Raw genomic sequence first — 27,009 nt, 5'->3', positions numbered from 1 at the left:
GCGAACACCTTTTTGCACGAACAGCTTCGTTGACTGCACCTGATTTCTTCAACAGTGCTAGGAATATTGCAGATTACACTGAAGGACTCGGAAGGGCACAATGGATTACGTAAAGTCGATGTGATATTCATACAGTTATATAAACATAGCGATCGCCATTGGGTGTGTTGAGTCTAAATTTACCTTTTCTCAAACCTTTATGACGCAGTTTCCGCGATCCCCGGTGAAATGAACCGTGCGATGTTAGACGACCCCGTTGAAATGGGCCCTAATAATAAACAACGGCTATTCGCAGTTTTTACTACTCAATCACCCAAACGCCGGTAAAACAAATTTGAAATGAAGTCGCATTGAAAGGGAAACTATTGTAAATCGAGGCAGGTTTCATTCAACTACATTCAACTGTCTCTTTGGCCATGGAAGTTACCTTCCATGCACTGGCCTAACAGTCCCTCTGGCCTTCCTTCCTCCATCCATCCATGCACTGACCTATATCGGTGCTTGTGCCAATGAATAAATAATGTATTGTTACTGACTTCTATTATGCGTTGCGTTGAGTGTGATTCAAGCCCAAGTACACTAAAATGGCGCATCTGGTTGTTCTTGTTTTTCTGAGTATAGGTAAGTGTCCCAACTTGTTTTAAATATTGAAATTCAATGTTAGACGTGTTTGTTGCTGTCGTTGAACAAGTGCAGACCCACCAGAGAGTATTTTAGACTAGTTGATTGAACCATGGAGCTAAAAAAAAATAGATTAGTTCAGTCGCGGTAGAGTGACTCTGCAAACACGGGGTGGGGTGTCTGGGGCTTGGCTTAAATTCATTGTCGCTTACCAATTCACGGTTACTACTAGTAACTAGTAGTACTATCGATAATTATCAGAGAAAAACGAACTGTCCCAATAGTTGCCCAGACAGACCTGTCTAACTTAGACATTTTAGACGATAATATCGGATATTTTAGACTAGTTGGTTGAACCATGGAGTGAACCATGAAGCTAAAAAATAGACTAGTTCAGTCGCGGTAGTGACTCTGTAAACACGAGGTGCCTGGTATCTGGCTAGTTTAATTCAATGGCGTTTATCCAATCACGTACGGGCAAAGTGATATGTTCATGGACATACAGCAGGCGAAATAGTCGCATAAACAGTTAGTAGTACTCCAGTTAGTCCAAAACAGAGCAAAATGTCACGGTGAAATTCTGTGTCTCGCTACTTGACCTCGGTCACGGAGTTAAGCTCAAACATAAATAAACAAATTATCATTTTAATGGGGACACTAACCTGAAATTCAGTCTTCAAATACATATACATCCCAAACTATAATATTTTACATTGAAATACCTAATCAGGATTTTGAATGAAGGTTAGTACTTTAGATTATGTGTTATTACCAAACGCTTCAGCGTGGTATTACCACAGGGAACCCAGGAACTATAATCAACTGTAATACGCAGTCTCTATGAGCGGGGAGGGGTGGGGGTATCGGCTGGTATCTAGTGTAAGAAATAGACAAGGGATGAATGCTCCAACCAGCTCACATTTTATGCTATTTCCCAACGCACTTATATTCAATACATTGACAAAAAACACCACAAGAAAAATGTAAATCAGGCTTGTAATTTCTAGTAACTCAACTCGAACGCAATATTCATCACTGTAAAAGTGGATAAATTCGAACCAGCCAGCTCATGACCGGAGACGTCCGGTCGTCTTCGTTGATAAGTCGCCAATTCACCACAATCGTGGTGGTAAACTGTTTAGCTGATTTTTCAAAAGGTGGATATTCAATTCATATTCATCCCAACTTATTTGAATATTCTTTCTGAAATTTGAGACATTGTTAAAAAAAATCCTGTACAGGGATATGTCTGATGTCAACTAATAATACGCAATTATCCAGGCAGTACTAGAAATTATTGCTGATACTAATCATGTTTTGTATTTGGAAGTTGGATACTTGAATGTGTAGTTCCCGGGCGTGTGGTATGTCCAAGCTGACTTTGTTTTGGCTGTAAGAGTTTGTTTTCAGGGGTGGGTGATACCAAGGTGGAAAATGGATGCACATATGGGTGTAATTTCTGGAATTGCAATAGAGAGGGTTCAGGCCGAAATACAATATATAGTGTTTCCATGTTTCGTCTGATATTTCTGTGGTATTCTGCTGCTGTAAATAATGCAAGATTTGTTCCGAAATTCAGTGTGTTGTGTGCACTCCAGAGTTATTCGTTTTTTGCTCAAAACACCCCTATTTTCTAATGGTAGAGTCGAATAGTTTCACTCCCACTGGGAAATCTGTATTGTTGCTTGAATGAGAGCTAATTAAACACATTTTCCAGACCGGCGAAAGTGTATGCAACAGCCAATTTTAACAGCCTGTCACGTGATTTTACTCTGAATGTCAACATGAAAAGAGACTAGTCCATTTTACGCAGGAATAATTGGGAGTAGAATATGTGAAGGACAGTATCAACAGAGATGTGTATAGTGAAAAATAATATCTATCCTTCTATTGCATCGCTGAACATTCCTGTTTTAGTATACTGGTTTGAAAATGTTGAATTTGCATGATTTGCATGATGTTTTTTCTTAACTGAAACTCCCCTATTGATTGAATGCCGGGTTTGAAGAAGAACGGCACACCACGTGATTCGTTTGAATACAATGGTGAAGGGTTGACACACATTTCTGTTGAAGTTAAAAGTTCCTCCACAAAATTGTGCATTGGCAAACATGTCATGCTACTGCGGAACTCCACTGACGGATGACTTTCGTCGCTGAGCTGCACGCTACAACTTCGCTTGTGATGTAACTTGTTAGCCGTGGATTGAATGAATCTTGATTACCGATTAAAACACAGGGAGCCCAGAAACTATAATCAACTGTAGTACGCAGTCTCTATGAGCGGGGGGGGGGGTATCGGCTGGCATCTAGTGTAAGAAATAGACAAGGGATGAAGGCTCCAGCCAGCTCACATTTTTTAAACTCAAAAAAAACAGACGAAAAGAATGAAAAATAAAATCTAAAAAAAATACCAGGTTGAAGAATATTAGTTGCTCCTTGATAATAATAATCTTGATAATGAAATTAAGGTAGCGAGAGGGGAAAAACTAGAGAAAAAAAACTTTTTTCTAAAAATCCCGGATTATGCAATCTTATATTGTGTACTTTCTTTATCTTTGGTCCGAATTTACAGTGCGCGATGCATTTGTTGAGTAATTTCAATTTATTCCCGGAAACTTAGTTGTAGGTGAACATGTCCTTCCTGCATTTACATATCATGTTGAGTGACGGACTGAAGACAAAGGATTTAATTTGCATACTGATTTGTTGACCATCCAGCTTTATTATATCCTGTGTAATCTATAAGAAGTGTCCGTTACGCGATCGAAGCACAGATAAACATTACGCTATCGTATTCAAGCTTTTCTCGGTGTTTTAATAACCTAATATAGCCTAATATGGCCGCCGACAAATGTCCGACACCGTTAAAAGATATCTAAATGAAAATGACCTGGGCTCATATTACAGTCAGCCCACAGAGTGGAATCAAAAATGTAACTCCGTGACTGACATTTTTCCTGCGTCAAAAAAGAGTGGACATTCTTTTGATGTGAATCGTAAGCCGGTGATCGCGGCTCGTGGCATTGGAAAGGGTAGTCGCACAATGCGTAAATTTAGTAGCTATATGGGATTACCGACTTCTCTATTATATCTGGAACCACATTCAGAGAAAACACTCGGAAAGTTTTAGACGTTGCTAAAAGACTATTAGAACAAGAATTTCAAGATGCCGCCGATGAAATAAGAAAACTCAAAACAGAATTGGCGGAGATAGACGAGAGTGGTGACACCGATAAAAAAACAGTGGATATAGCGGTTTCTGTCGACGGGTCAAGCTGGGTGGTCCGAAGTATTTAAACTATTTTCTTGACTTTCCGTAGACACCTGACTGCTATCCTTTTTAATGATTTAAATGCGCCCATGTTTATGTTTGCGTAATTATTACGAATGCGACGCATTATCAAGTCAGTAATATTGAAATATTCACAGACCCAATACCCCGAGTCAGTGCCCTAACAATAGTAAAAGATAAAATGAATTTTGCGTAGTTATCATGAAAGCTATACATTACGAAGTTGAAATATTCAGAGCTGGTACAATATTGTAACAAATTTGCGTAATTAGAAAAGCAGTGCACCAAGTAAACGATGTTGATATATTCAAAGTACAGAGTTGCATACAAGTTGCGTAATTACAGTACCGTCGGATATAAGTTTACTAGATCGACGCGCGGACCACGAAAGAAAAAGGTTGCCAAGGCAACGCGCCAGTTCAGTGCGTGAATTGGGGTCAAACTTCGGTCAACACACACTTGATGTCAGCATCGCCGCACAGCAAGTTTCGCAAAGAAGTACTTGAAGTTCAATTGCACCCCAAAATGATGTCACTGTTCACTCAGTTAACGCATCGTGTGTTGTGTCACGTCATGTCCATGATGCACCCCGTTTCGACTTTGGCTTGCTTTTCCTTCTTAGTGCATGTTCTTGTTTACGTAAAATGCGACCTCTCACCAACGTGTTAAAACACTTTGAATTTATACTTTGAATGATTATATTTGGTCAACGCGAAACATTATTTTTTCTAAACATTTTCTGAGACCATTTTTATCAGCGCAGGGTTATTTTTTCAGACAAGATGGGCTTCGTAATATCTGCCATAACATCGCCCGGGCGATCTTTTGGTCCAAATTTTTCTAAAAAAAAAATCGAATCCTCCATAAGATCGCCCGGGCGGGGTATCGGCCAAATCAGGTAGTGCTGACTTAGAGCTAACTGATTATAACAAATCCGATAACGGTACACTCTCCATAGGCTGAGAGTAATGCAAACATATCTGTACTTGAATGCATGTATATCCCGTAAGTAAATATATGCTGTCACGAAGGCTCGCCCTATGGTTAGAGAACCGATTGTACTGTTGACGCTGTTCAACATAACAAAGGGACTTGAATAAATTAATTGCGCGGTCGCCATCTTGCTCAAGTTAGCACCCACTTTCGAAGAAACTGCTAAGTTTTGTCACGTTTTAGAAAACAACCAACCAATTTTTCACGATCTAACATTCCACACATATCAGATACTTGTATATTTATCGAAGTATGATCGAAATGGTCGACATTTTGTCATTAATTAGCTGTTTATCTGTGGCCAAATTCGAAAAAAACGTTTTATTGAGTTTTACGGAAACCAATTTTTGACTATCATAACTATTGAAGATGTCATCTTTCAACACTTTTCTTTACGCTAACGATGTATAAATTACACAATCTACTCGTCACAAAATGGGCTAAAATATGATGTCTCATGGACGTTCATGTGAGCCGTTGACGTTGAGTTACGGCCTTGGAAACAGGAAGACGTTCGTAAAATTTAGTCCATAAAGTTCAACAGGCTTTATCTCCAGAACTATGGGGCACATAAAAATTTCGAGACGCATTCTCAAAGATCATTATCTTATAAAGCAACAGTGAAAAGATCAGAAACATAGAAAAAAGGAACACCGAGAAACGGCCAATCCCGCAAAAAAACTCTCCGTTTAGGAGGTTAACGGGAACGATCGTAACTTAATCCCCTGAGCAAATATCAAGACGAAACATATATGATCGTACTCTGCTATATCTCAGCTTTCTGAAAACATATACATTGCCATAACTGCATGCTTAGTAACTGGTGAGGAAAGTCCTAAACTCCATTAAACTATAAATTATGTTTCCCCTCTCGCTACCTTAAAACAGAACAATATCATGAGACAAAATTGAAAATAGAAAAAATCTGGAATGATAAAGTACAGGGTTCCATTATACGATCTAGATGTAATCATTACGAGCTGGGAGAAAAAAGTAATAATTTTTTTCTGCATTTGGAGAGATCAAACAAAACTAAAACAGCTGTGAAACGCTTACAAATTAACAACACTCAGGAAACAAATACTGACCACATCATGTCCTATATTAAAGAGTTCTACTCAAATTTGTATGCGAAAGATCATTTAATAGAATCAGAACTGGGCGCTCAACAATTTTTATATAGTACTAACATCCCTTGCCTAGGTGAGGAAGCAAAGCAGTCTTGTGAGGGAGCACTAACTTTGAATGAATGTTTTAGAGCCTTAACCTCATTACCAAAAGATAAAACTCCTGGTAATGATGGTTTGTCAGCTGAATTTTATCTAACATTTTGGAAATTTTAGTACTATTACAAATCAGGTTATATTACTTGCTAAACGGGCTATATACACTGCTAGGTGTCAAGATACCTTACCCAGTTTCATAGTATTAAAACATTTAGTATTGAATATTTATAAAATTGAAAAATATATTGCAACTCGTAAAAATATTATGGAGCATCATGTTAATAAATGGAGTGATTTTCCAGTCGAATAGGTCAAATTTTATGTACTTTACCTTACTCTGATAATTTGTTGTATTTGTGATTGTGTTGTACTTTTTGTTCTGTTTCCTTTTCATGTATTGTTAATTGTATAAGAATAAAAAAAAAAAAGATAGTAAAAAATAAAAAAAAAAAAAAAAAAAAAAAAAAAAAAAAAAAAAAAAAACATTTTGGAACATTATTAGTTCACATTTATTCAATAGCTTAAATTACTCTCATAGAAAGGGACAGTTAACAGAGTTGCAAAGACAAGGGGTCATAATCCTGATTGCTAAAAAAGGCAAAGATAAAACATTCCTTGAAAACTATAGACCAATCTCCCTCATTAATACAGATGTCAAGATAGCCTCTAAAGCAATTGCAAACCGCATTTATACCATCCTGCCAACTATCATTCACCCAGACCAATGTGCGTTTGTGAAGGACAGATTTATAGGTGATGCAATTCGCACAGTTTTTGATGTAATGTGGCTAACTAGACATCAAAATACACATGGTGTGTTAATATCACTGGATTTCAAAAAAGCTTTTGATTCTGTTGATCACAAATTTCTGATAAAAACATTGGAGGTATTTAATTTTGGTAATTCCTTTATAAATTGGGTAAAAACATTTTACAGTAGCATCTCTTCCTGCGTGATGAATCATGGAAAGTCAACTGGTTACTTTCCCATTGCAAAAGGTGTGCGGCAGGGAGACCCCTTATCCCCTTATCTGTTTATAACAGTAGTGGAATTACTTGCAATCAGTATTCGAAATAATCCAACTATAAATGGTATTGGTACCTTTAAAAAAATTATTAAGTTAGTAATGTATGCAGACGACATAACCTGTACAATTAAGCCCACCTCAATGATACCGCTCTTCAATACAGTTAACCAATTTGGAAAATGTTCAGGATTAAATCTAAATAAGGATAAAACAGAGGCTCTCTTGTTGGGGTATGGTCACAGACCAAAAGAGAAAATAAATATTAAATGGTCAAATGGAATAACAATTTTGGGAGTTTTTTTACATATGCATCTGACTTGTCTATTGAAGAAAATTTTTCAAAGAAAATCAACAGTCTGAGGTCAGTATGCTCATTATGGTCTAGAAGAAAACTCTCAATAATTGGTAAAATACAGATCCTTAAAACCTTTGGCCTTTCCCAATTCATATATTTAGCATCAATGATTTCTGTGCCAAAATCAATTATAAAAAAATCAATAGTATTATTTACAATTTTATTTGGAATGGAAAGGATAAAATTAAAAGAAACATCCTTATTTCAGATATTGAAAGGGGTGGATTGAATATGATTGAGGTGGACTCCTTTTTTAAAGCACAACAGATTATGTGGGTGAAACGGTTTGTTTCTGATAGCCAAGCCGGATGGAAGGATATATTGAAGGGACTATTGAAAAAGTTTGGGGACCATGTGTTTTTTTTGCAACTATGATGAATCAGAATTTGAAAATCAAATCCCACCCTCTTATTATGATATTATCCGGGAATGGTCATCTCTGACATCATACACTCCAAAAACAACATCTGAAATTGATAAACAAATATTATGGAACAATAGATTTTTAAAAATTGGCTTTCGTACAGTCTATCTGAAAAGTTTGGCAAGGAAAAAAGTATTAAGAATAATAGACCTAATCGATTTCTATGGAAACTTTCATGACTGGCACTATTGGAAGGTAAAAGGTATCACTTTGACAGAATACCATACTATACAAGGCCTAATCTCTGCAATACCAGATGACTGGAGAGAGAACATTCCTGCTAATACCCATGAGTGGTTTGATTTTCAAAACAAAGTCAAATGGAATTCTAAGTATGTTGCAATTAATACACTGACGAGCAAAAAGGTGTACAAGTCTTTGTGTGAAAACATTATTGAAGAGCCAAATATTGCCATAGACTTTCAACATTTGTATGGGATGAAACAAAATGTAATTTTCAAACTACCTTTCAAGACAACAATCTCCACAGATCTTAGAGCATTCCAATACAAAATTCTACACAGAGTTTTAACAACTAATGTAAAACTGTATAAATGGAAAATAATCAATTCCCCCCACTGTTCTTTTTGTGAAAAAGAAGAAGAAACATTAGAACACCTATTTGTTAACTGTATTGTTGTAAAGAGACTGTGGAGACTGTTGCAAAGTGACTGCAAACTTATTGCCAATTTGGTTTGTAATGTCAAAAAATATTATTATAGGTCTATGTGAACCGGAAAATATAGTATTAAATCATTTTATTTTATTTTATTATTTAAAAAATATGTATATACATGTAGGGTTCAAAAGATTCATCCAACAAAATACACATATAAAAGTTGGATCAGGGAAAATAGAAATATTGAACTACAAATCGCAATAAACAAAAAAAGAGCTTATCCATTATCAGAAATGGGAACCATTAACTAATTGGTTAGATAATGGGTAAATTTAGATGTTATACCAGATTATTATTTTTTTTTTTTTTTTTTTTTTATTTTTCCTTTTTTTTTTCCTTTTTCCTTTATGTGTTGTAATTTTTTGTGTTGTATGTCCATTATTGAAACGAAATAAAAATATTGTTTAAATAAATAAATAAAAAAATAATAACAAAGCATGGCAATGAAACAAAGGACTGGATGTGTAATGCAGAAAGAGGATTATTATAAGTATGAGGGTGATAATTAAAACATAACATTGAACAAAAGACTGGCAACGGGGTGAGGCAAATGAACCCCATGGTCAGGTGTTAAGTATAAACTACGATTGTGAAAACATGATATGTAGGTAGTAGACAGGTGTGGTCGTCCCATCAGTGTTAACCTCAGATTACTATGTAATCGGCCAAGAAAATGTTGCTGAGCGATTTGAACTGGATAAAAATAGCAGACGAAAATTTGTATACAAAATAAAAGTAGTGCGGTTGCCAATGAAAACAAGCCGATAGGCTGGTTGGCGATGCTAGGACGTGAACGTGAAGCTAACGCCGGTTTATAACTAAAACCGGGCACCGTATACGAAGTTCTCAAAAAACATTCAGTCTTTAGAAGTCACTTAATTTTATTGCTAGGACGTATTCTGCCGTTAAATGTATTAAGTTGGGCGAAATGATTACTGTAATGATATTAGCGTATTTCTAATTTATTTTTTAACTCAAACAATATTTATTTACTCACTGTTTACTATAGCCAGAACGCTGTACTGTCTTCACTTTCAGGTTAGTTCTTCCGCTGATTTCTCGCAACCAACAACGTGATTTTTTATTTGGGATTTCGAGAAACATAACATGAATCGTTACGGCATTCATAACACAACACCTCGCCATGTTTCAACTTTTAAGTAGTCAGTTAACAAGGTCTTTCATAGTAGCATTTCTATGGGATTGGCGTACTAGCATGAATGGGTTCAATTATCAGTGTTCACTGATGACGTCATTTGACTGGCCCTCTAGAGGCGAAATGACACCAGGAAAAGCGGAAGTTTGTCGTCTGTTTCACAGCCCGTTTTATACCCGATATTTAGGGCATTTCGCAGTACATACAAGTTATTTTTATCGACAGAATCCATTCATATATCTCAGATTTCATGTACAGAGTGTCAAAAGCCACACCTCTGCTCCCCTTTAAACACTGCTATTACAAGACTGGTAATACTGCTCACAAAGTGTTCAAAACGTCATAAAAAAAGACGCCGCCGACGGTGCGCGTCGCACAATCTTTTTGCTAGCTGTCAAACAACTTGTCAAGTCAAAACATCTACGCGCCAAAGTGAAAAGGTTGACGCACGAAAAATAAAAGTCAACCCGCCAACCGTCTCCACTCTAAACCACATCCACAGAATAAATAAGTTTATCTGCGTTGCTTCTCACGATATCTGACCGTCAAATGCCAGAAATATGGCTAATACCGTTCCTGCCACCGGTAAAATATTGAAGAGACGGTCAAAAACATCAGAGGTTGAAAATATGATTGTTAACGAAATGATATTTTGTGGCGGTAATTCGATCACTGGTCATTTGTCTTATTTTCGTGAAATAGCAGAAAAGTTTCGTTTCACCGACAAGGGGATGCGCAAAATCTGGCGAAGTGTATTATTATGCAGAGCAAGCAAAGACAACAGACGATATTACCATGATATCAATTTGAGCAGTAAAGTTGGCGCGAAAGTATTAAAAAAAACAGTTTCTGGCTGTTGCCATGGTAGCTGTGGGCCAGGATTGTTTTTCCAATTATTGACCGTACGACCTGCCTGTCATGTATGAACAAAATTAGTCAAGAGAGGAGTCAAAAGCTGTTGCTGGTGAAAAGTTACCCCAACGTTGGGGTCCATTTTCTCGGTAATGAAAATAGACATAAAAAACAGTAAATTGTTGCCCACATTCAAGCTGAGTGGAATGAGCTACGTCCGTGCTTTTCAATCATGGAAATGTAGAGTGTGATACATTTGGCGTGAAGGTATTAAAAGAATCAGTTTTTGGCTGTTGCCATGGAAACGGTGGTCAGAATTTGTTTTAGGATTTTACAAAAAGTAACTTTGTGCCCACACTCAAGCTGAGTAAAATGAGCTATGTCTGAGATGTTGTATCCTAAATTTGTTAGAGGAGATACATTTAGCGCGAAGCTATAAAAAATTAGTTTTTTGGCTGTTGCTATGGCAACGGTGGGCAAATTTTTTCTCCAGATTTTTTTCTGATGAAGGTGTGACCTACCTGCTAAGTTTGAGCGAAATCGGCCAAGCCAAGACATCTAAAAGTAATTGCAAGAGCAATCCAAGTGGAGCGGATCGCCAATACCATGTTCATTTGCATATTGACCGTGAAAATACCAAAAACCTTATTGCATGGGTGATATGCAAATTAGTTTTAGTCAAAATAAGTGACTGCCTAGAAGTACCATTACTTTTGTTCAAAATTTATTTCAGTCGGCAAGTATATTCATGTATCCAATAGTAAAACATCGTACTTCTATATATAGTTTATTTTTGCAGTTTCGAAAAACGCTACTCTTGATTGGACTAATTTGTTTGCTCTCAGACCTCATTTGCATATGTGGTGTGGAAATACTGATTTTGATTTCAGGGAAGAATCAAAATAAATTGCAGTACATATGTAATAATGTGAAATACTTCATTTTCACTGTAAACATTTTTCCACTAAAATAAATTCCAGTGAAAATGCCATTTCCCTCATACTCTGTTGGGACTTGATACAGCACAGTGAAAATTGGATTCACACGTAATGCTTGAAAACGAAAATAAATTAAGTGAAATTCTATGTGACTTCATGACAGTTGGAAATGAACAAAATATATGACACCCAACCCTACCATTCCATACACAGTGTAAACTACACCCCCAAAACATCCATTCACCGATGTATTCTATTTGACTTCAGGAGAAATTGAAATAAACAAATTATATGACAACGAACTTAATTATAATTTCAGCTTCTAGTTCAGCACTGGTTAAATAAACTACCTCGTCTTTATGCCAACTTGAAGTTATTCATTGCCTACACCAGTGACTTCAAAGTCTATGTTTCAATCCGAGGAATTTCACTTGCTGTTAATTGCATTGGAGTGTCAGTCTTTTATTTTCTATTGTAATGTCAATTTCTTGCGATTACTCGGAACATGAAGCTGTAACCACAGACCGTCTAGGTGCTGTAACCTAAATCCTGGTATAAGTATCAGGGGGTAATATCTCCTTCTCTCGGGGTCCTTCACACTTGTCAGGGGGAATCTCGTCTCGTCTCTCTATCTCGTCCCCTTGAGGTACGGGATCGGGAAAGTCACTTTAACTTTACAGTCAAATAAGGCACACACAACGAAATACGTTTCAGCTCTCGTCTTAGTCGGTCAATCGAACACTCTATCAGACACAGCGCCCTGGGGAAAAGATCCCCAAGACTCTCGCAAGGCTGAACCAAGACTCGCCCAAGACTGGACTGCCTCAAGGCTCCGTCGCCCCTGGACTCTCTCGGACTGGACTCGACTCTCCAGGACTGCCTTCTCTCTCTACTGCGTCTATCGTGGAGTATTCGCCAAGACCAACTCAAACTCTCTTTATTCATTTTCAAAACTCTAACCAATTACAAAACAGTAAAAGACTCTAGGGCGTAACCTTCAATCATAAAGCCAATCACACTAAGTACTGAATACGTCATATCTTTTGATTAATCGTTCACTACATTAATAACTACGGATGTCAGAATAGCGACGGTATCTTGTAATTAGTTCCAAATCACTGAGCCAAGTTCCGTCCAAAACTTCAAATAGGCCTACACGATGACAGACATAACACAGCAATTCGCTAATAATCAGTTAACTAAGTCGGTTAACAGATACGCAAAAACAAATTCATGACACATCCCTTCACCCAAACTGAGATATGCCTCTTGGCATAACACGTTCATAAATCAAAGATACCGTCCTCTACTCATCGTCATAGGGTTAAATACAATACTAATAAAAGGAATAAATCAAAAAGAGTAAAACACACTAATTAAGTACAATGATTATAAAGTCTAAATACAATGGTTATAAAGTCACAAATATCAACGGTTATAAATCAAAAACAAGGGAAAGGCTACCAACTTTAATCGACTCACTTTTCTCAAAACGGTTCGCTGAGGTGACCCTTCGCTGCACTGTCTCAGTTACTAAAGGTTACAAACTCTATATCAAAAGGTCAAAAAAACTAAGGCGTGGCGGTGTAACCAAGCGATCAGCCAATCGCTGCAGTCGACAGCATGATCACGTGATTACCAGGGATGCGTCTCTCGGTTAAAGCATTGCAAAGCGGTAACTAATAAACAATGAATAAAAAGCTATTAATCAAACTCCTGTCATATACGCTTATGAACTTCAACTGAACTCACAATTCGTTAATCTAAACAAAAGTCATACGGCGTGGAAACAGAATGCAAAGACAAATCTATCATAACACATTACTTCTCTGGCAAAAAGACGGGAAAAAGCAAAACGATAGAAACTACTGAGTTACATATAAACCTGTCAATCGTGAACAAAAGCTTGCGATATCAAACAATACGTATATAAGCGCACCAAACTCCCATCTCAAAAAGACATTAAAAAACGTTACAAAGGTGCTATCAACTCAAAAAGCGTCAGAAGTATTCCGGAAACAACACATAAACAAAAACAACTCTTAAAACGTCGATATCTCTGTACTCGACAAATCTCAAGACTCTGAAAAACTCATTGGGGCATTACTTTCCCCCTCATAATCCGTACTCATAAGCTCATTAAAACTCCATAAAACATCACACAACTCAAAACACTGTGTTGCAAATACTTGTCCACTGAAATGCGCTTAAATCGTTATAAAGGACCTCGCACGTCACCAAATATCAGTTCAAAACAAAGATCTGGGCGCTTACATAACATACAATTCGACATCACTAAAAGAAACGGTAAAAACAATAGGAAAAGCAAGCAATACATTACATTACTGAGCAATAGGGTTAGGATTCTGGAAAAGAGTTCAACGTCTTGAGTTACACAGTTTCAGTTACAGTGTCCAGCGAGCGGTTCTCTAAGCAATACACAGATAGCTAAAGTCAAAGTCTGTAAGCGTCTCTTCTCTTGTCATCGCGTTAGCCGGGTCGTTCTTTCATCTTCTTGTCTTTAATGTCGCTCAATTCTTAATTATACAGTCCTATCCGGTACTGGTCCTTCCGAAGGGGTTCTGAAATCTTCATCTCTTCAGCGTTGTACATCGGTGTCGTTCGGGTAAAGTCGTTAGTCGTCAAACGCAGTTTCCGAGTCGTCTCTGCCATCGCTGCTAGTTAGTTCGGTTCACAAGAAAGACACATCTTCGCCATTTCACTTTTCTTCACAGGATGTCAATGTGCGTAAGACGCAATGCCCGGATTCTCCACCACGTATCAGGGGGTAATATCTCCTTCTCTCGGGGTCCTTCACACTTGTCAGGGGGAATCTCGTCTCGTCTCTCTATCTCGTCCCCTTGAGGTACGGGATCGGGAAAGTCACTTTAACTTTACAGTCAAATAAGGCACACACAACGAAATACGTTTCAGCTCTCGTCTTAGTCGGTCAATCGAACACTCTATCAGACACAGCGCCCTGGGGAAAAGATCCCCAAGACTCTCGCAAGGCTGAACCAAGACTCGCCCAAGACTGGACTGCCTCAAGGCTCCGTCGCCCCTGGACTCTCTCGGACTGGACTCGACTCTCCAGGACTGCCTTCTCTCTCTACTGCGTCTATCGTGGAGTATTCGCCAAGACCAACTCAAACTCTCTTTATTCATTTTCAAAACTCTAACCAATTACAAAACAGTAAAAGACTCTAGGGCGTAACCTTCAATCATAAAGCCAATCACACTAAGTACTGAATACGTCATATCTTTTGATTAATCGTTCACTACATTAATAACTACGGATGTCAGAATAGCGACGGTATCTTGTAATTAGTTCCAAATCACTGAGCCAAGTTCCGTCCAAAACTTCAAATAGGCCTACACGATGACAGACATAACACAGCAATTCGCTAATAATCAGTTAACTAAGTCGGTTAACAGATACGCAAAAACAAATTCATGACATAAGCATCGGTTAGGCAGGCTTCAACTATGTATTTGAAGCCAGCTGAGAGGTAAATCCAATCCAATAGATTTCTCATTGTTTGGTAACTATTTGCTGCAAATGCAACAAAAATCAATATAAAAATATTACCCACACAGCATTCTACAGGTTACTTGTAAAGTGTAGAAGTTTTGCAGAATGGTCGATAGAGAGCGATTCTGAAGTTGCTTAACCATTCGTCCTTGTGGAGTTTGTGTAGAGAATGCGCACGACGCTCTGTTTATTAATTTTATATTTTGATATTAATATTTTTTTAATGTAGAATATCTGTGAAAATGTCCCCTACTACTGCATGTGTACAGAACGGTGTTGGTTGTTTCAGTATGTTATTTTGGGGTTGGGGTATGTACAGCCTGGGGCTCGTGTAGCTTGCTGACTTGGCAGTGAATGACTTGTTTGTTTGTTCTCTGTATCATAATGCTAAATCATGGAGGTAAAATCTGCCTTTTACCTCCATGACTAACACAAGATGCGCTTGTGCAGTTTTCCAAACATTTACACGGTTACCAATACGTTGCTCATTGCTACATTAGCACGAGCCAGAAATACCCATAGTTTTTTGAAATGAAATTAATACTGTGTTTAGTCATATACCATCTAAATGATTTTTCAGATGGTCTATGGTTTAGTGTTATTTACTGTTATGTTCCGAGTGTGTGTATGTGGTAATATTGGGCGTATTCCGAAAATAACGCAGCGTACGACGGCCATGAATGAGACAAGGGAGCTACAAACTTTTTTAACACTCAAACTATTCACACCTCGTATTGTTCGCATTCATGCTTGGTACTAAGTATATGCTGATGCAATTTAACAACGCATCATGATACCCTATTGTACGTTCGATATCATGAGTACAATTGTGTTCAAACTCAACAGTGTATAGTGATACAAATGAAGAGATCATGTTATTGTCAAAGCGGTGTTAGACTGACTTGTCATGGAATAGTTATTCATTTTTGTAATTAGTAACAACTTCTTCTAAATTTTGTCATTTGAATTGTGTACACGCGTATACACCACCATTTCACAAATATGTCTCACATTTCAAGAAACTCCATTGTTCATTTAGTCGATATCACGCCAGAAGAACCATTTAATTATCGAATTTTAGGGTACAGGTATTAATTATTAAATGCAGCAATACAAAGTAATTTACTACTAATAATGATAATATTTATTAAACACTAAACAAACTAAAATAAAATAAATCTCGTATCTCCCGGCCTCGTAACGCTATGGGAAGTACGCCTACACATCAGGGCAATAATTTCTCGAATCACGCGCAGCCCCGCCCAGTTTTCATCAATAAAAAAAATGGGTCATCAGTGGCGTCATTCTTAATTACGTTGTTCTTGTGTAGCACTCGGCTAGGTATTTCGCCGCACTGGTTATTTTTGTGCGTACAATAACAAACGGTGAATAGTCAATTCATGTTCGCATTAGTGTTTTCCCATTTCCAGAATACTGTTGTTGTGCGTGCCACAAAGGAAACATTTATAGTTTACAATAACTCATAATATCAAACAACAATATCAATAATATATATTTTACTCCAAGTCGCATCTTAAAATTGTGAAATACTTTCTCCCCCAGAGAGATTATTTGCAGAAACAAAGTCATCCGAACATTTTGTCATTTCCCCACACTTCTCAAGAAATGAATTCATGTTGACCCTACAGCCAATCTGATTAAAATCTGATGTAGTGTACGGGCTTTAATTATTTTGGCTATAAACTTATTTTAATTTTATTTTTTATTACTTTTGTTATTAATGCCCTTTTATTTTATTATTTTACTTTGATTTTGATTTTGTGATTTGTTTTTAATTCCGCCCTACCTACATCTGATCCGACGCCTATGTAAGTCCCGTTCAAATCTCGCGTAAGTAACAGCCAATCACAGCCCCCCTTTTATACAGGCTGTCGGTTGCTTACTTTTCAGTGTAGCGATACTCTACGGGAAATCTTTCTGTACATTATATTTTGTCCACTTGAATAAACCATTAATAGAAAATTGCTAGTATATTTTTATTTGCAAAAGAAATTCCACAGCATTTTACAATTTTTTGTCATTACATTGAATATTTTTTTCACTTCCAACAAATGTGTACACTTCCAGATACATCTTCGCCAGCCAAGGTTCGTTCATTCAGTCATCGCTTCAATTTTACATCACTGAGCATAATTATCTAGAATAGAAGCAAAAAAAAATAAGTAAATCGTAATGATTAGAACACTGTAAACAGCTATAGTAAACAATGCAAACTGATTTTAAATTGTATAACGGTCACCGGCCCACGGCATCGACTCAGAAAATTGGAGCAAAACAAATATTTCCTGATCAATTGCAATGTGTTCCAATAAAAAATATTTTATTCCAGTCCAAATCAGCTCAATGACTTTAATTAAGAGTTATTGTATAATGTACAAAATGTTGATACAATTTGATGAATATTTACAGCTACGGCTTCAATACCGTAGACGATGTTGGCCCGATCGTCAACAAAACATCAACTGTCTCCAGGGCAGGCGACTGGAAAAAGACACTGGTGTTCGGTCGAAACGGTGGAAACAAAATAGTCACGCCCAGAATAACTATGCAAAATAACAATCTAAAGTCGAATCATTCGAGCCACAATATTAACATAAAAATGACTTTCGTTGCATTTGACAATGATAAACTTATCGAAAAGCCGTGTTATTCTCGGTCGCTAACGTCGGTATAATCCGCCATTTTATTTGAGTGTGTTTGCCACCCGACTCCGCCCGGTGACGTCATCATGTGCGCTATAGAAGGAGGTCTGTGATTCGTGGACTAAAATCCTCGATAGTGGGTCTCGTTGAAATCTCGTTACATAGGCGTTGGATCAGATGTAGGTAGGGCGGAATTAAAAAAATCACAAAATCAAAATCAAAGTAAAATAATAAAATAAAATAAAAGGGCATTAACAACAAAAGTAATAATAATAAAAAAAAAATAAGTTTATAGTCAAAATGATTAAAGCCCGTACACTACACTACACTACATCAGATTTTAATCAGATTGCCCTACAGCCTGAGTGTTTTCTTTTCAGACTGCAGGATTCCACAGTCGTGAAATGTACGAATAAAATTGTCAATTTTAACTAAAAACTGTCATTGTTCAGTCGTAGGCATGACTGTAAGCTCAGACCATCATTGCCGGAGACAATGTGAACATCCAATGGAGAGCCGTGTTTGTGAATATCGTTTTGAAGTGGAATGGTACTACAGCATGTCTAAAGCTTGTTATAACTGTCCATTCAATAAGACTGATTGCGCAAGACCGCACTGCGTACCTCTTAATGGAGTACCAAGACCCATTTGTACCGTCAACAGAATGCTTCCGGGACCCAGCATAGAGGTGAGTGCGCCAATGTACATGATACGATCACAATGATGGTAGATATGTCACGATTTAAAGTCTCATGGACGGATGCACAATTTTGGGTTGGCGTGCTCCTCCAATGACGTCATTATCACATTGCACTCTAGGATATGGTTGTATGAATTGTGTGCGTCGTCTATTATCGTGAGCTTTTGAAAAATCTACGAATAACAGGCCAGTGAATTAGTCTGAAGGGTTTTGGATAGGCCTTACGTTCGGGTCAGTCTGCGCATGCGATGAAGACATCATGATGGAGCAAGCCAATCAGTGACGACACTGAATTCTGTATCGTGTATGCATTTACGTAACGGATCCACCAGGCCATTCGGCACTGCGAATGGCCAGGGAATGTCGCATAACTGGCTCAACAATATTTAAAACAGATACTTGGTAAGCTAAACTACACAGTGTCCCATATAATAATATGCGTTAATGTTATTTCTTATAGTTAACATTCTATTTGGATTTTGTAATTTACGTAGGTTTGTCATGGTGATACGGTTATAGTTGACGTCATAAACCACCTTGATAATGGTGAGGGCGTCACCATCCACTGGCACGGCCAACATATGCGAGGGAGTCAATATATGGATGGAGCTTCAATGATAACTCAGTGCCCCATCACATACGGCAGTACATTCAGGTACGAATTCGAAGCTAATACCTTTGGTACTCACTGGTGGCACGCCCACTCAGGACTCCAACGTTCAGACGGTGTGTTCGGACCAATGATAATCAGACAGTCCACAGAAGAAGATCCAAATAGCGACCTCTACGATGAAGATATATACTCTGTGATGCTGACTGATTGGCTCGATGAAGTTACAATGCAGAAATTCGCTGCTCATCACCATGACAACGGGGATAATAAACCAGAGGCAATGTTGATTAACGGGAAAGGCAAAAGACAGCAATTCCTAGACTTTGAGTTTCCAGACGATCCTGCTTACTATACATCCCGTGAAGTCTTCAAAGTGGAAGCGGGGAAAAGATATCTTTTCCGTTTCATGAGTAACGCCATTACATTCTGCCCAATGCAGATTTCTGTTGACAGCCACGTGCTTCTCATTATCGCCAGCGATGGCGCCCCATTCGAACCATTTGAGGCTGACTTGCTCATAGTGTACGGCGGGGAATCGCATGACATCGTGATAACAGCAAACAACACTGTGGATAACTACTGGTTACGAGTAAAAGGTTTAGGTGATTGTGATGTAAAATGGGCTGATGAACTAGCCATTATTAGGTACGAAGGTGCCGAAGAAATTGATCCCACCGCGCCGGAAAGTTACCGCGATTCCGACGACCCTAACGCCCCTGAAAACAGCGGAATAATCCTGAATCCGTTTAACGCCGAGGCGAGTGCACGGGAAATTCCTATTTCACATTTAAACGCCACAGGTTAGTTGATACCATGTTCCGTTTCTCTCTTTGTTTCATAACTGTGTGTGTTTCTTTTTACATTGCCAGGGCGGTCGCACGTCATTTAAAGTAGGAGTAGACCAATAGAAACTTTGGGTCGATGGCAGAACAACTATGCAAAAGTAATCTATTTCTTCACTTAATTTTATGCTATTTTTTTTTATTTTTATTCCCTAGGCGTGCAAGATTTGTTTCCATGATTTTTTTCTGTGGATTTTTTTTTTCAATTCTGTACGAGTTTCTAATGGACCGCCCCTCAGCTGTCACTTTATTTTTTCTATAATTTTCCTGAGAACATTTCGCTGCATTTCCATGAAAAAAGTCCATTAAATCGAACTCAACCCTAATCGAACCGCAAACCCAAACTTGAACTTGCAATCCCTCGGATAACCCGTAGTTGTTTGATGTCTAATAGTTATCGTACGTCGACCAACCATTTGACAATCTATGTAATTTTGTATGATGTGTTTATAATTTCAAATCAGAGACTGCTGATAACTTGACAACGATTCGACTAAATGAAAATGTGTCATTATACTAATATTGAAATATCTAAACGTTTTTATAGTGTCACACAAGAGGTAAGTGTTCTCGTGTCAATCAATATAATTGATTTTGTTTGCAATTATTCAAATTAATGTACGCATGTTACGTCACTTCCGGTCGACAGAACCCAATGACGTCACATCAGAAAGAGTTGACGCCAAATTCTTCCTGGCAATGGAATTTAACAAGATTGACAACAAAAGATTCCACCACCCGGAATATTATCCCATCTCTGCACTGGCTAGCCACCATTTATATTCTACACAGATGAATGACGTCACTTTTAAACACGCGTCAGCCCCGCTCCTCACCCAATCACATGAACTGTTAGATGGTGAGATCTGCACAGAGGATACCTTGTCGACGAGGAACTGTACCGAAGAGTTCTGCGCATGCACACACGTCATTGAAGTCGGACTAGGACAGGTAATGGTGACCACCGGACAATTCAGTTGTTTACAGTCATTTTAACAGCAGCAGCCGTTTTATAACCTCAGTAACATAAAGTTAGGTAGTAGTCGATAATGAAACAATAAAACTGAAAATAACATCAGCGATGTTAAAGTTAGCTCCTGAATCTACGTACGATCAATATTCGAGAGGTGCAAATAAAACGATGAAAGACAAAAATCTAGGGTGATGCTTGAAAACTACAAATACTGTATATCTCCTATATTTAGCATGCTTAGTTCATGGTTTTTGTGCATGTCACCAACTATACAAAATAAACCGTGGTTGGAGCCACTGTGATAACATGATCTATGCACTGATCAGAAACATTACCTCACAGAAGTATAAATAGGATTGTATAGAAACCGATGCCCTTGTTCAAAACCTGTAGAATAATAAGCTATACGGTTTTTGAACGACAAATGTGGCAGTAGGGCGTAAATTAGACTTGCTTGCAGTTTGTTGCGATTCCGATGAAAAATTCTTGAAAAATAAATATGAATTGCGTAAACGAGGGGTGAACGTGAAAGTCATGTGACTGCGAAATCCCAACAGCCTTGCCATCAGTGTAAGCGCCCTCACCGGCCAGATTCGGGCTTGTAATGATTGGAGGATTGACATGTCTAATATGTTTCAACCAATCAGAAGACACGCTAATTAACATATCAACTGAGACCCCGGAAACCATACACTTTCTTTGATAAACTTTAATATAGATCCCGAAAACTTTTTGTTGGAATTTCGCGGTCACATGACATTCGCGTTCACCCCTCGTTTACGCAATTTATATTTATTTTTCAAAAATTTGTCATCGGAATCGCAACAGACTGCAAGCAAGTCTAGGCGTAAATCACATATACCTCGATTGTTCGATAGTTATTTTAGTATGTATTACACGTGTAAATATTATTAGTTTAACCATAAAATAACATTTTGGAGTTTTATCTTAGGTTGTTGAACTAATCGTAGTTGACGAAGGTGTGACGTGGAATTCGAACCATCCAATGCATCTCCATGGTTACTCCTTCCGCGTGGTTGCCATTGAGAAACTTGGAGAAAGCACTAGTGTAGAAGAAGTGATGAGAATGGACGCTGAAGGCAAGTCTCGCATACTCAATAACGCTTTATCAGTGTTCTGTTTTTCGGGAATCTTTCGTTCGTTCATTCAATTGCTACTCGCATAAAAAAGATTCGGTTCTTATTGCATGTCAAGTAGAGTGAAATATAGCTGTAATAGTTTTCATCATGTACACTCACAGATCGGTACTTTGTAAATGAATAAAATTCAAACAAACAATAAATGCAATAAACATAGATTAATCTTTGATTTACTAAGTAATAATATCACCACTTAATTGATTCTCCATCTTAAATGTTACAGGTAGAATAAATCGTAAATTAGACCGCCCTGTCAGGAAAGATACGGTCACAGTTCCCGACGGGGGCTTCTCTGTTGTAAGATTCCACGCGGACAACCCTGGGTGGTGGTTTTTCCACTGTCATCTGGAGTTCCATCTCGAGGTAAATATATTCTTGAAAATAATATCTCTGGAAAATGTTACTCCTATGTTTAAAATAGCCAGAGGGATTCGGTATAGTTTACGATTCTACACCCAGTTTCGCCCAACGTGTGGTACACACGGGAGGGGGAAGGGGTCATACACACGCACGCATACAAACACACTTTGAGATAATGTTGGAATTAACTTCAATACTTTTAAAACTATAATTAGCCAAAGTTATCGAAGTTGTGCTACGAACCATTTTTCAATATCGTTTTGTGTAAACTGCTTTTCTGTTTTTGTTTTCATACAGATCGGTATGGCGGTCGTCTTTCACGTTGGTGATAAAGACGACCTACCTAATGTGCCAGCAGGATTCCCACGGTGTGGCAGTTTCCCCCAGACGTTCACTCCCCAACCAGTGCCGTGTTCCAACGTTCCAAACATGGAAACATCTTCTGCCACGAGGCTTCAACTGCCAATGAAGATCTTCTTTGTCTTCGCAGCTTGTATTATGATGAGTGTTCGTATATGAACATTTGAACAGCCGTCTGTACCACGCACAGTTTTACTTAATTCGATGATTGATTTATAATTAATTTGTTAATGATGACTTAATGTAACACAAATTATACACAAGGGTGTTGTTCTTGTCATTTCACACTACGTCTGACATTATTCGTTTTTTTGCAAAGTAGGACTATGTAATATGCATTGAATTACTGGAACTTACTTGCGATCAGTTGTGTAATTCATCTTTTCATCTTACAAAGCTAGATTGTTCAACACACAGAAAATAAGTAGCTTTTTTAATTGCCACGATAAATACTAATGCTTCGTTTCTTATAAATTTCAGTTTGACAATATTTGGGTAACTGTGACAAAAACTGTTATTACATTTTGTTCGTGCTATCTCAACCACATATACAGTGAGTACAGAGAGTAACTAAAGATGTATTTTAATATCAATCAATGTACTACTTGATATTGTGGACATAACCAGAATTGTTGAGTATGTATATCTGTTATGATACAAGGGCAATATTGTCCCAGTCACCTCTTTGGTGACCAGAGATTTAGCACAATTTAGTTTTAATTAGTAATCAACAATAGTCACTCAGACCATGGATCGATGAAGACACACAAACAATAATTCTGCAATGGCAAATAAATCGCATTATTGACATTTGTCAAATAACACATTTTAAATATACACTATAGAAGAAGGCACGTTCCTTGAAGTTGTATTTCCAATATGTAGGGTATGTAGAAAACCTCTCACTGACTTTTAAGTGTCATAAGGCTTGAAAACGGTTAACGAGCAATATTTTTTTAGAAACCAAAATACACGCAAAATGCTTTGAATAAACAATGACAAGTATGTTTTATTGGTGATCCAGGCAGGCATCAGTGCTCTAAATACTTAATAATCTGTTACCAGCCATTTCAACTGATTTTACCATGGTGCCCACAATAAACAGTGGTAGGTGTTCTGCATATAATACAAAGTGGAAATGCAACGTTAGCATAGCATCTCAAACCAATGTGTAATCTGAATACATCACCATAAATCAAGCTAGTTATATTAATGTGTTATAACAATAGGTTTCAATAAACAACCGCTATTTTACTAGATTGATGTTTTCGAATCTCGAATGTTCTTCTTTTCTTTTGAAATGGATTGCTAAAAACATGTGTGCCGGTATTCTACATGCGTTACATTTGCCACAGTTGACTGTGACTTTGACCTTATTCTTCATTTCAAATATCGTCGTAATGTCGTATTTTTGAAACGCGTCGCCGTTTAATTGCACTGACTTGGAGGTTTCTTCCAACTCTTTGCCGCCTATCATCCATTGCTGACATAGATTTGCATCACTGGTTTCCTGGCAACCATCTGGAAAGTAGATTTCCACTTTTATCACCTTCACCTCTTTCATATTTGCCCTGGACACGTCGAAGAACGCTTCGAAATGATCGTCCTCATCGGAGTGCCCTGCAATTTAATGAGAGTAATAGTAAGAAGAATGCACCACATTAATATGATTATGGTGATCATATAGAATTCAACACATTTAGATAATTGCAGGGTGCAATTGTATTGCTTAAGATGGTACAAGGACAATTCTTCTTATATCTATAATAATGGCATGTAGATGTTGGTAATTTAATTACATTTAGTTTAAAAAGTATGTCAACATTTTTTTTTGTAAAGATCCTCCGAGCAAAAGACAGTTTCGATTTGTAGACTTGATTTGTGATTGTTTTGATTTTAGACTCTTAGACTCAAGGTCCGCAATGAATATTCAACAAAGTTTTTACATAAATTATTTATTTTATCCCAAAATCACGCACTAATTGGCGCATTGTAATTATATAACCGTCAGTTATTAACAAAATCTACACCGGTATACTAGTATTCTGTATTGACGCTGTGGGTGGAAAACTCCACTCAACAAGTTTAGAGCACAATTTCATTTTAATTGCGAATATTATGATTCGAAGAGTAGACAATATTATCATTCATCTTGAAATGTGCTGTTCAAAATATAATCTTACATTACATTACATTACAACTTCCCATATAACAAGTTCGGTTGACGTCAGTAAGGGCATATGGTCGTAAAACTCCTGCACAAACAGATCCGCACAGGTGGACAATTTTTCATGTAAATATGTAAATATTAGTTTCAGTTGTTCTTCGCATTTGGCAGGGGGGGGGGCGTAACCTCTTGTGGTGAGAACCAGTGTGACTGGCCTGCCAACTGCGTGCTAAGGATTTCATTGGAAAAGTTATCAGTTACATCCGTTAATGTAATTTCGTTTTACATACCCGTAAATCAAAAATCACATTACATTACATTACATTACATTAAAAGTGGCTTTATTTGTATCAGTTGTGTTTTACGTCAATTATTTAGTAGCGGTCATTCATAAAAATGGGACTTTAAATTCACGATTTCCCCAGAATATATAATTAATGAGGCATAAATCTATGTTCTAACATATTCGATGGTCGATTGTACATAAATTGTACATATTGACAATACACGCACATTCTACACTAATACAATCACATACAGTAATTAATATAACATTACATTTATTACATAATCAACACCGAACCTAGAATACTATTTTAATATCACAATAAAACCAGGAGATCATTTATAACATTTCGAATATCAACTCACTTATAGTTTTCATCAGATTCACGATTTGTTTGACGTTTCAAAACACGTTTTGTTAATAAAATTTGTCTATTGTACAACAATTATTTTTTTTTACTTTTACTTATTAATATTAATCTTATAAATAATTTGGCGTTGCTTCTGAACTTACTTTTAATGTATTACATTCACATGCTAATTTTGCAACATTATTGTTTCGAGTTTACGGAAACATATATTTCTCTTGTATTGATAACATAGAGTGGCGAAGTTCCATCGTCAACTTTGAAATGCAGCAATGTAAGTGTAAGTGTACGTTTACTGGCTGTAACCTACCTTTGACAAACGCATCAAAAGTGCGAAAGTCGTGAAAATCTTTGCATAAATGTGTAGTGCCGTCATTGTGAATACAGCATGTAAACAGACGGATGGCAAGCCAGTTGCGATGGTGCTGTGATCTTGTCTGGCTACCGGACACCGTAGGGAGCTGTTTGTCGCAATCTCTCAACACGCTTTCTATGTCTTTTAGAGTTGACGGAGGATTTGTTAGCGTGCCTGTGTCGCCATTTCCACCAGTACCGCTTCCCAAATCCGGTTCGGAGGCTTCGAACACCATTTCATGCGGCGGAAACTCAGTGAGAGCGTCGCGTTGGGCCATTACCTTGTACGTAGCAAAGCCAGAGTCAAGCAACAACACAAACACCGCAACACATGTACTCATCATCGCTGAATGCAACATGATTAATTCGATAAGATTTTCTGACGACTAAGTGAAATTTACAAGTATTTATACATTGCACTGAATGGGAAAAGTACTTGATTGACGTTCATTCATTGTCATCCAAGATATGGACAAGGATATCGTTGGCCAACTTTTTTATTTTTCCGTCATACCGGTTCGCTGGAACTCATCCGGTGGTATCTTTCATTTCCCATAGACCCGAGTTTATCAGTTTGCATTAAGTGTTCATAAGTGGCACACATTTAAAATCTTATACAGTTTTACGCAGGCGTCGACGTCACTAAAATCATTCAACATAAGAACTACTTAGCTTCCGTAAAGAGGCCGTCCAGATACATTGTCTTCAATGGAAACTCTAGTGCTCCTCGGAAATGTCTATTTTGTCAAACGATTTAGTACAAGGAACGGATATATACATGTAGGAAAAGATATATTGTCTATACAAGCCTAACTATCGTAATTTATTTAGGGTGCTGAGGGGCAATGTGACGCTGAACAGATATAGGAAAGCGTACATGTATACTATATGAGGAATAGAACGAAGGCGTTACAGTGTTTTCAAAATATGTTTGTCTCAGGCGAAATGTCCTAACACTGAGTATTACTATAGTCAATACTTGTTTTGTTAATGCGAGTACAAATGATAACCTAGATTCGGTTCCGGTCTCTTTGACTGAGCCTAGGGCGTCTATAGATCGCCCAGT

The 27,009-nt window shown here is 37.6% G+C and overlaps 2 protein-coding genes across 2 annotated transcripts; one reads left to right on the top strand and one right to left on the bottom strand.

Annotated features, from left to right (window-relative positions):
- Positions 1-551: 551 nt before the first annotated feature.
- On the top strand, positions 552-24,028 carry LOC102801991 (multicopper oxidase 3-like). Its single transcript, XM_085501022.1, has 7 exons — positions 552-621; positions 18,214-18,449; positions 18,956-19,874; positions 20,566-20,867; positions 21,842-21,993; positions 22,277-22,412; positions 22,707-24,028. The coding sequence occupies exons 1-7, from the start codon at positions 585-587 to the stop codon at positions 22,926-22,928; spliced, it is 2,004 nt and encodes a 667-aa protein (XP_085357148.1). The 5' UTR covers positions 552-584; the 3' UTR covers positions 22,929-24,028.
- On the bottom strand, positions 23,753-26,306 carry LOC144352903 (uncharacterized). Its single transcript, XM_078009733.2, has 2 exons — positions 25,900-26,306; positions 23,753-24,389 (listed from the first exon to the last, which is right to left on the bottom strand). The coding sequence occupies exons 1-2, from the start codon at positions 26,300-26,302 to the stop codon at positions 24,016-24,018; spliced, it is 777 nt and encodes a 258-aa protein (XP_077865859.2). The 5' UTR covers positions 26,303-26,306; the 3' UTR covers positions 23,753-24,015.
- Between the last annotated feature and the right edge of the window lie 703 nt (positions 26,307-27,009).

This window comes from Saccoglossus kowalevskii, chromosome 1, assembly GCF_978046115.1.
Source record: "Saccoglossus kowalevskii chromosome 1, keSacKowa6.1, whole genome shotgun sequence".
Classification (NCBI taxonomy): Eukaryota; Metazoa; Hemichordata; class Enteropneusta; family Harrimaniidae; genus Saccoglossus; species Saccoglossus kowalevskii.
Note: the sequence above shows the minus strand (reverse complement) of the source record. Positions and strands in the feature narration are given on the sequence as shown.

Coding starts and splice junctions, on each gene's coding strand:
- LOC102801991 (XM_085501022.1), top strand. CDS start 585: ATGGCGCATCTGGTTGTTCTTGTTTTTCTGAGTATAG. Junction 18,450..18,955: donor TTCCGGGACCCAGCATAGAG/GTGAGTGCGCCA, acceptor TAATTTACGTAG/GTTTGTCATGGTGATACGGT. Junction 20,868..21,841: donor TTGAAGTCGGACTAGGACAG/GTAATGGTGACC, acceptor GTTTTATCTTAG/GTTGTTGAACTAATCGTAGT.
- LOC144352903 (XM_078009733.2), bottom strand. CDS start 26,302: ATGTTGCATTCAGCGATGATGAGTACATGTGTTGCGGTGTTTGTGTTG. Junction 24,390..25,899: donor TTTTGATGCGTTTGTCAAAG/GTAGGTTACAGC, acceptor ATTAAATTGCAG/GGCACTCCGATGAGGACGAT.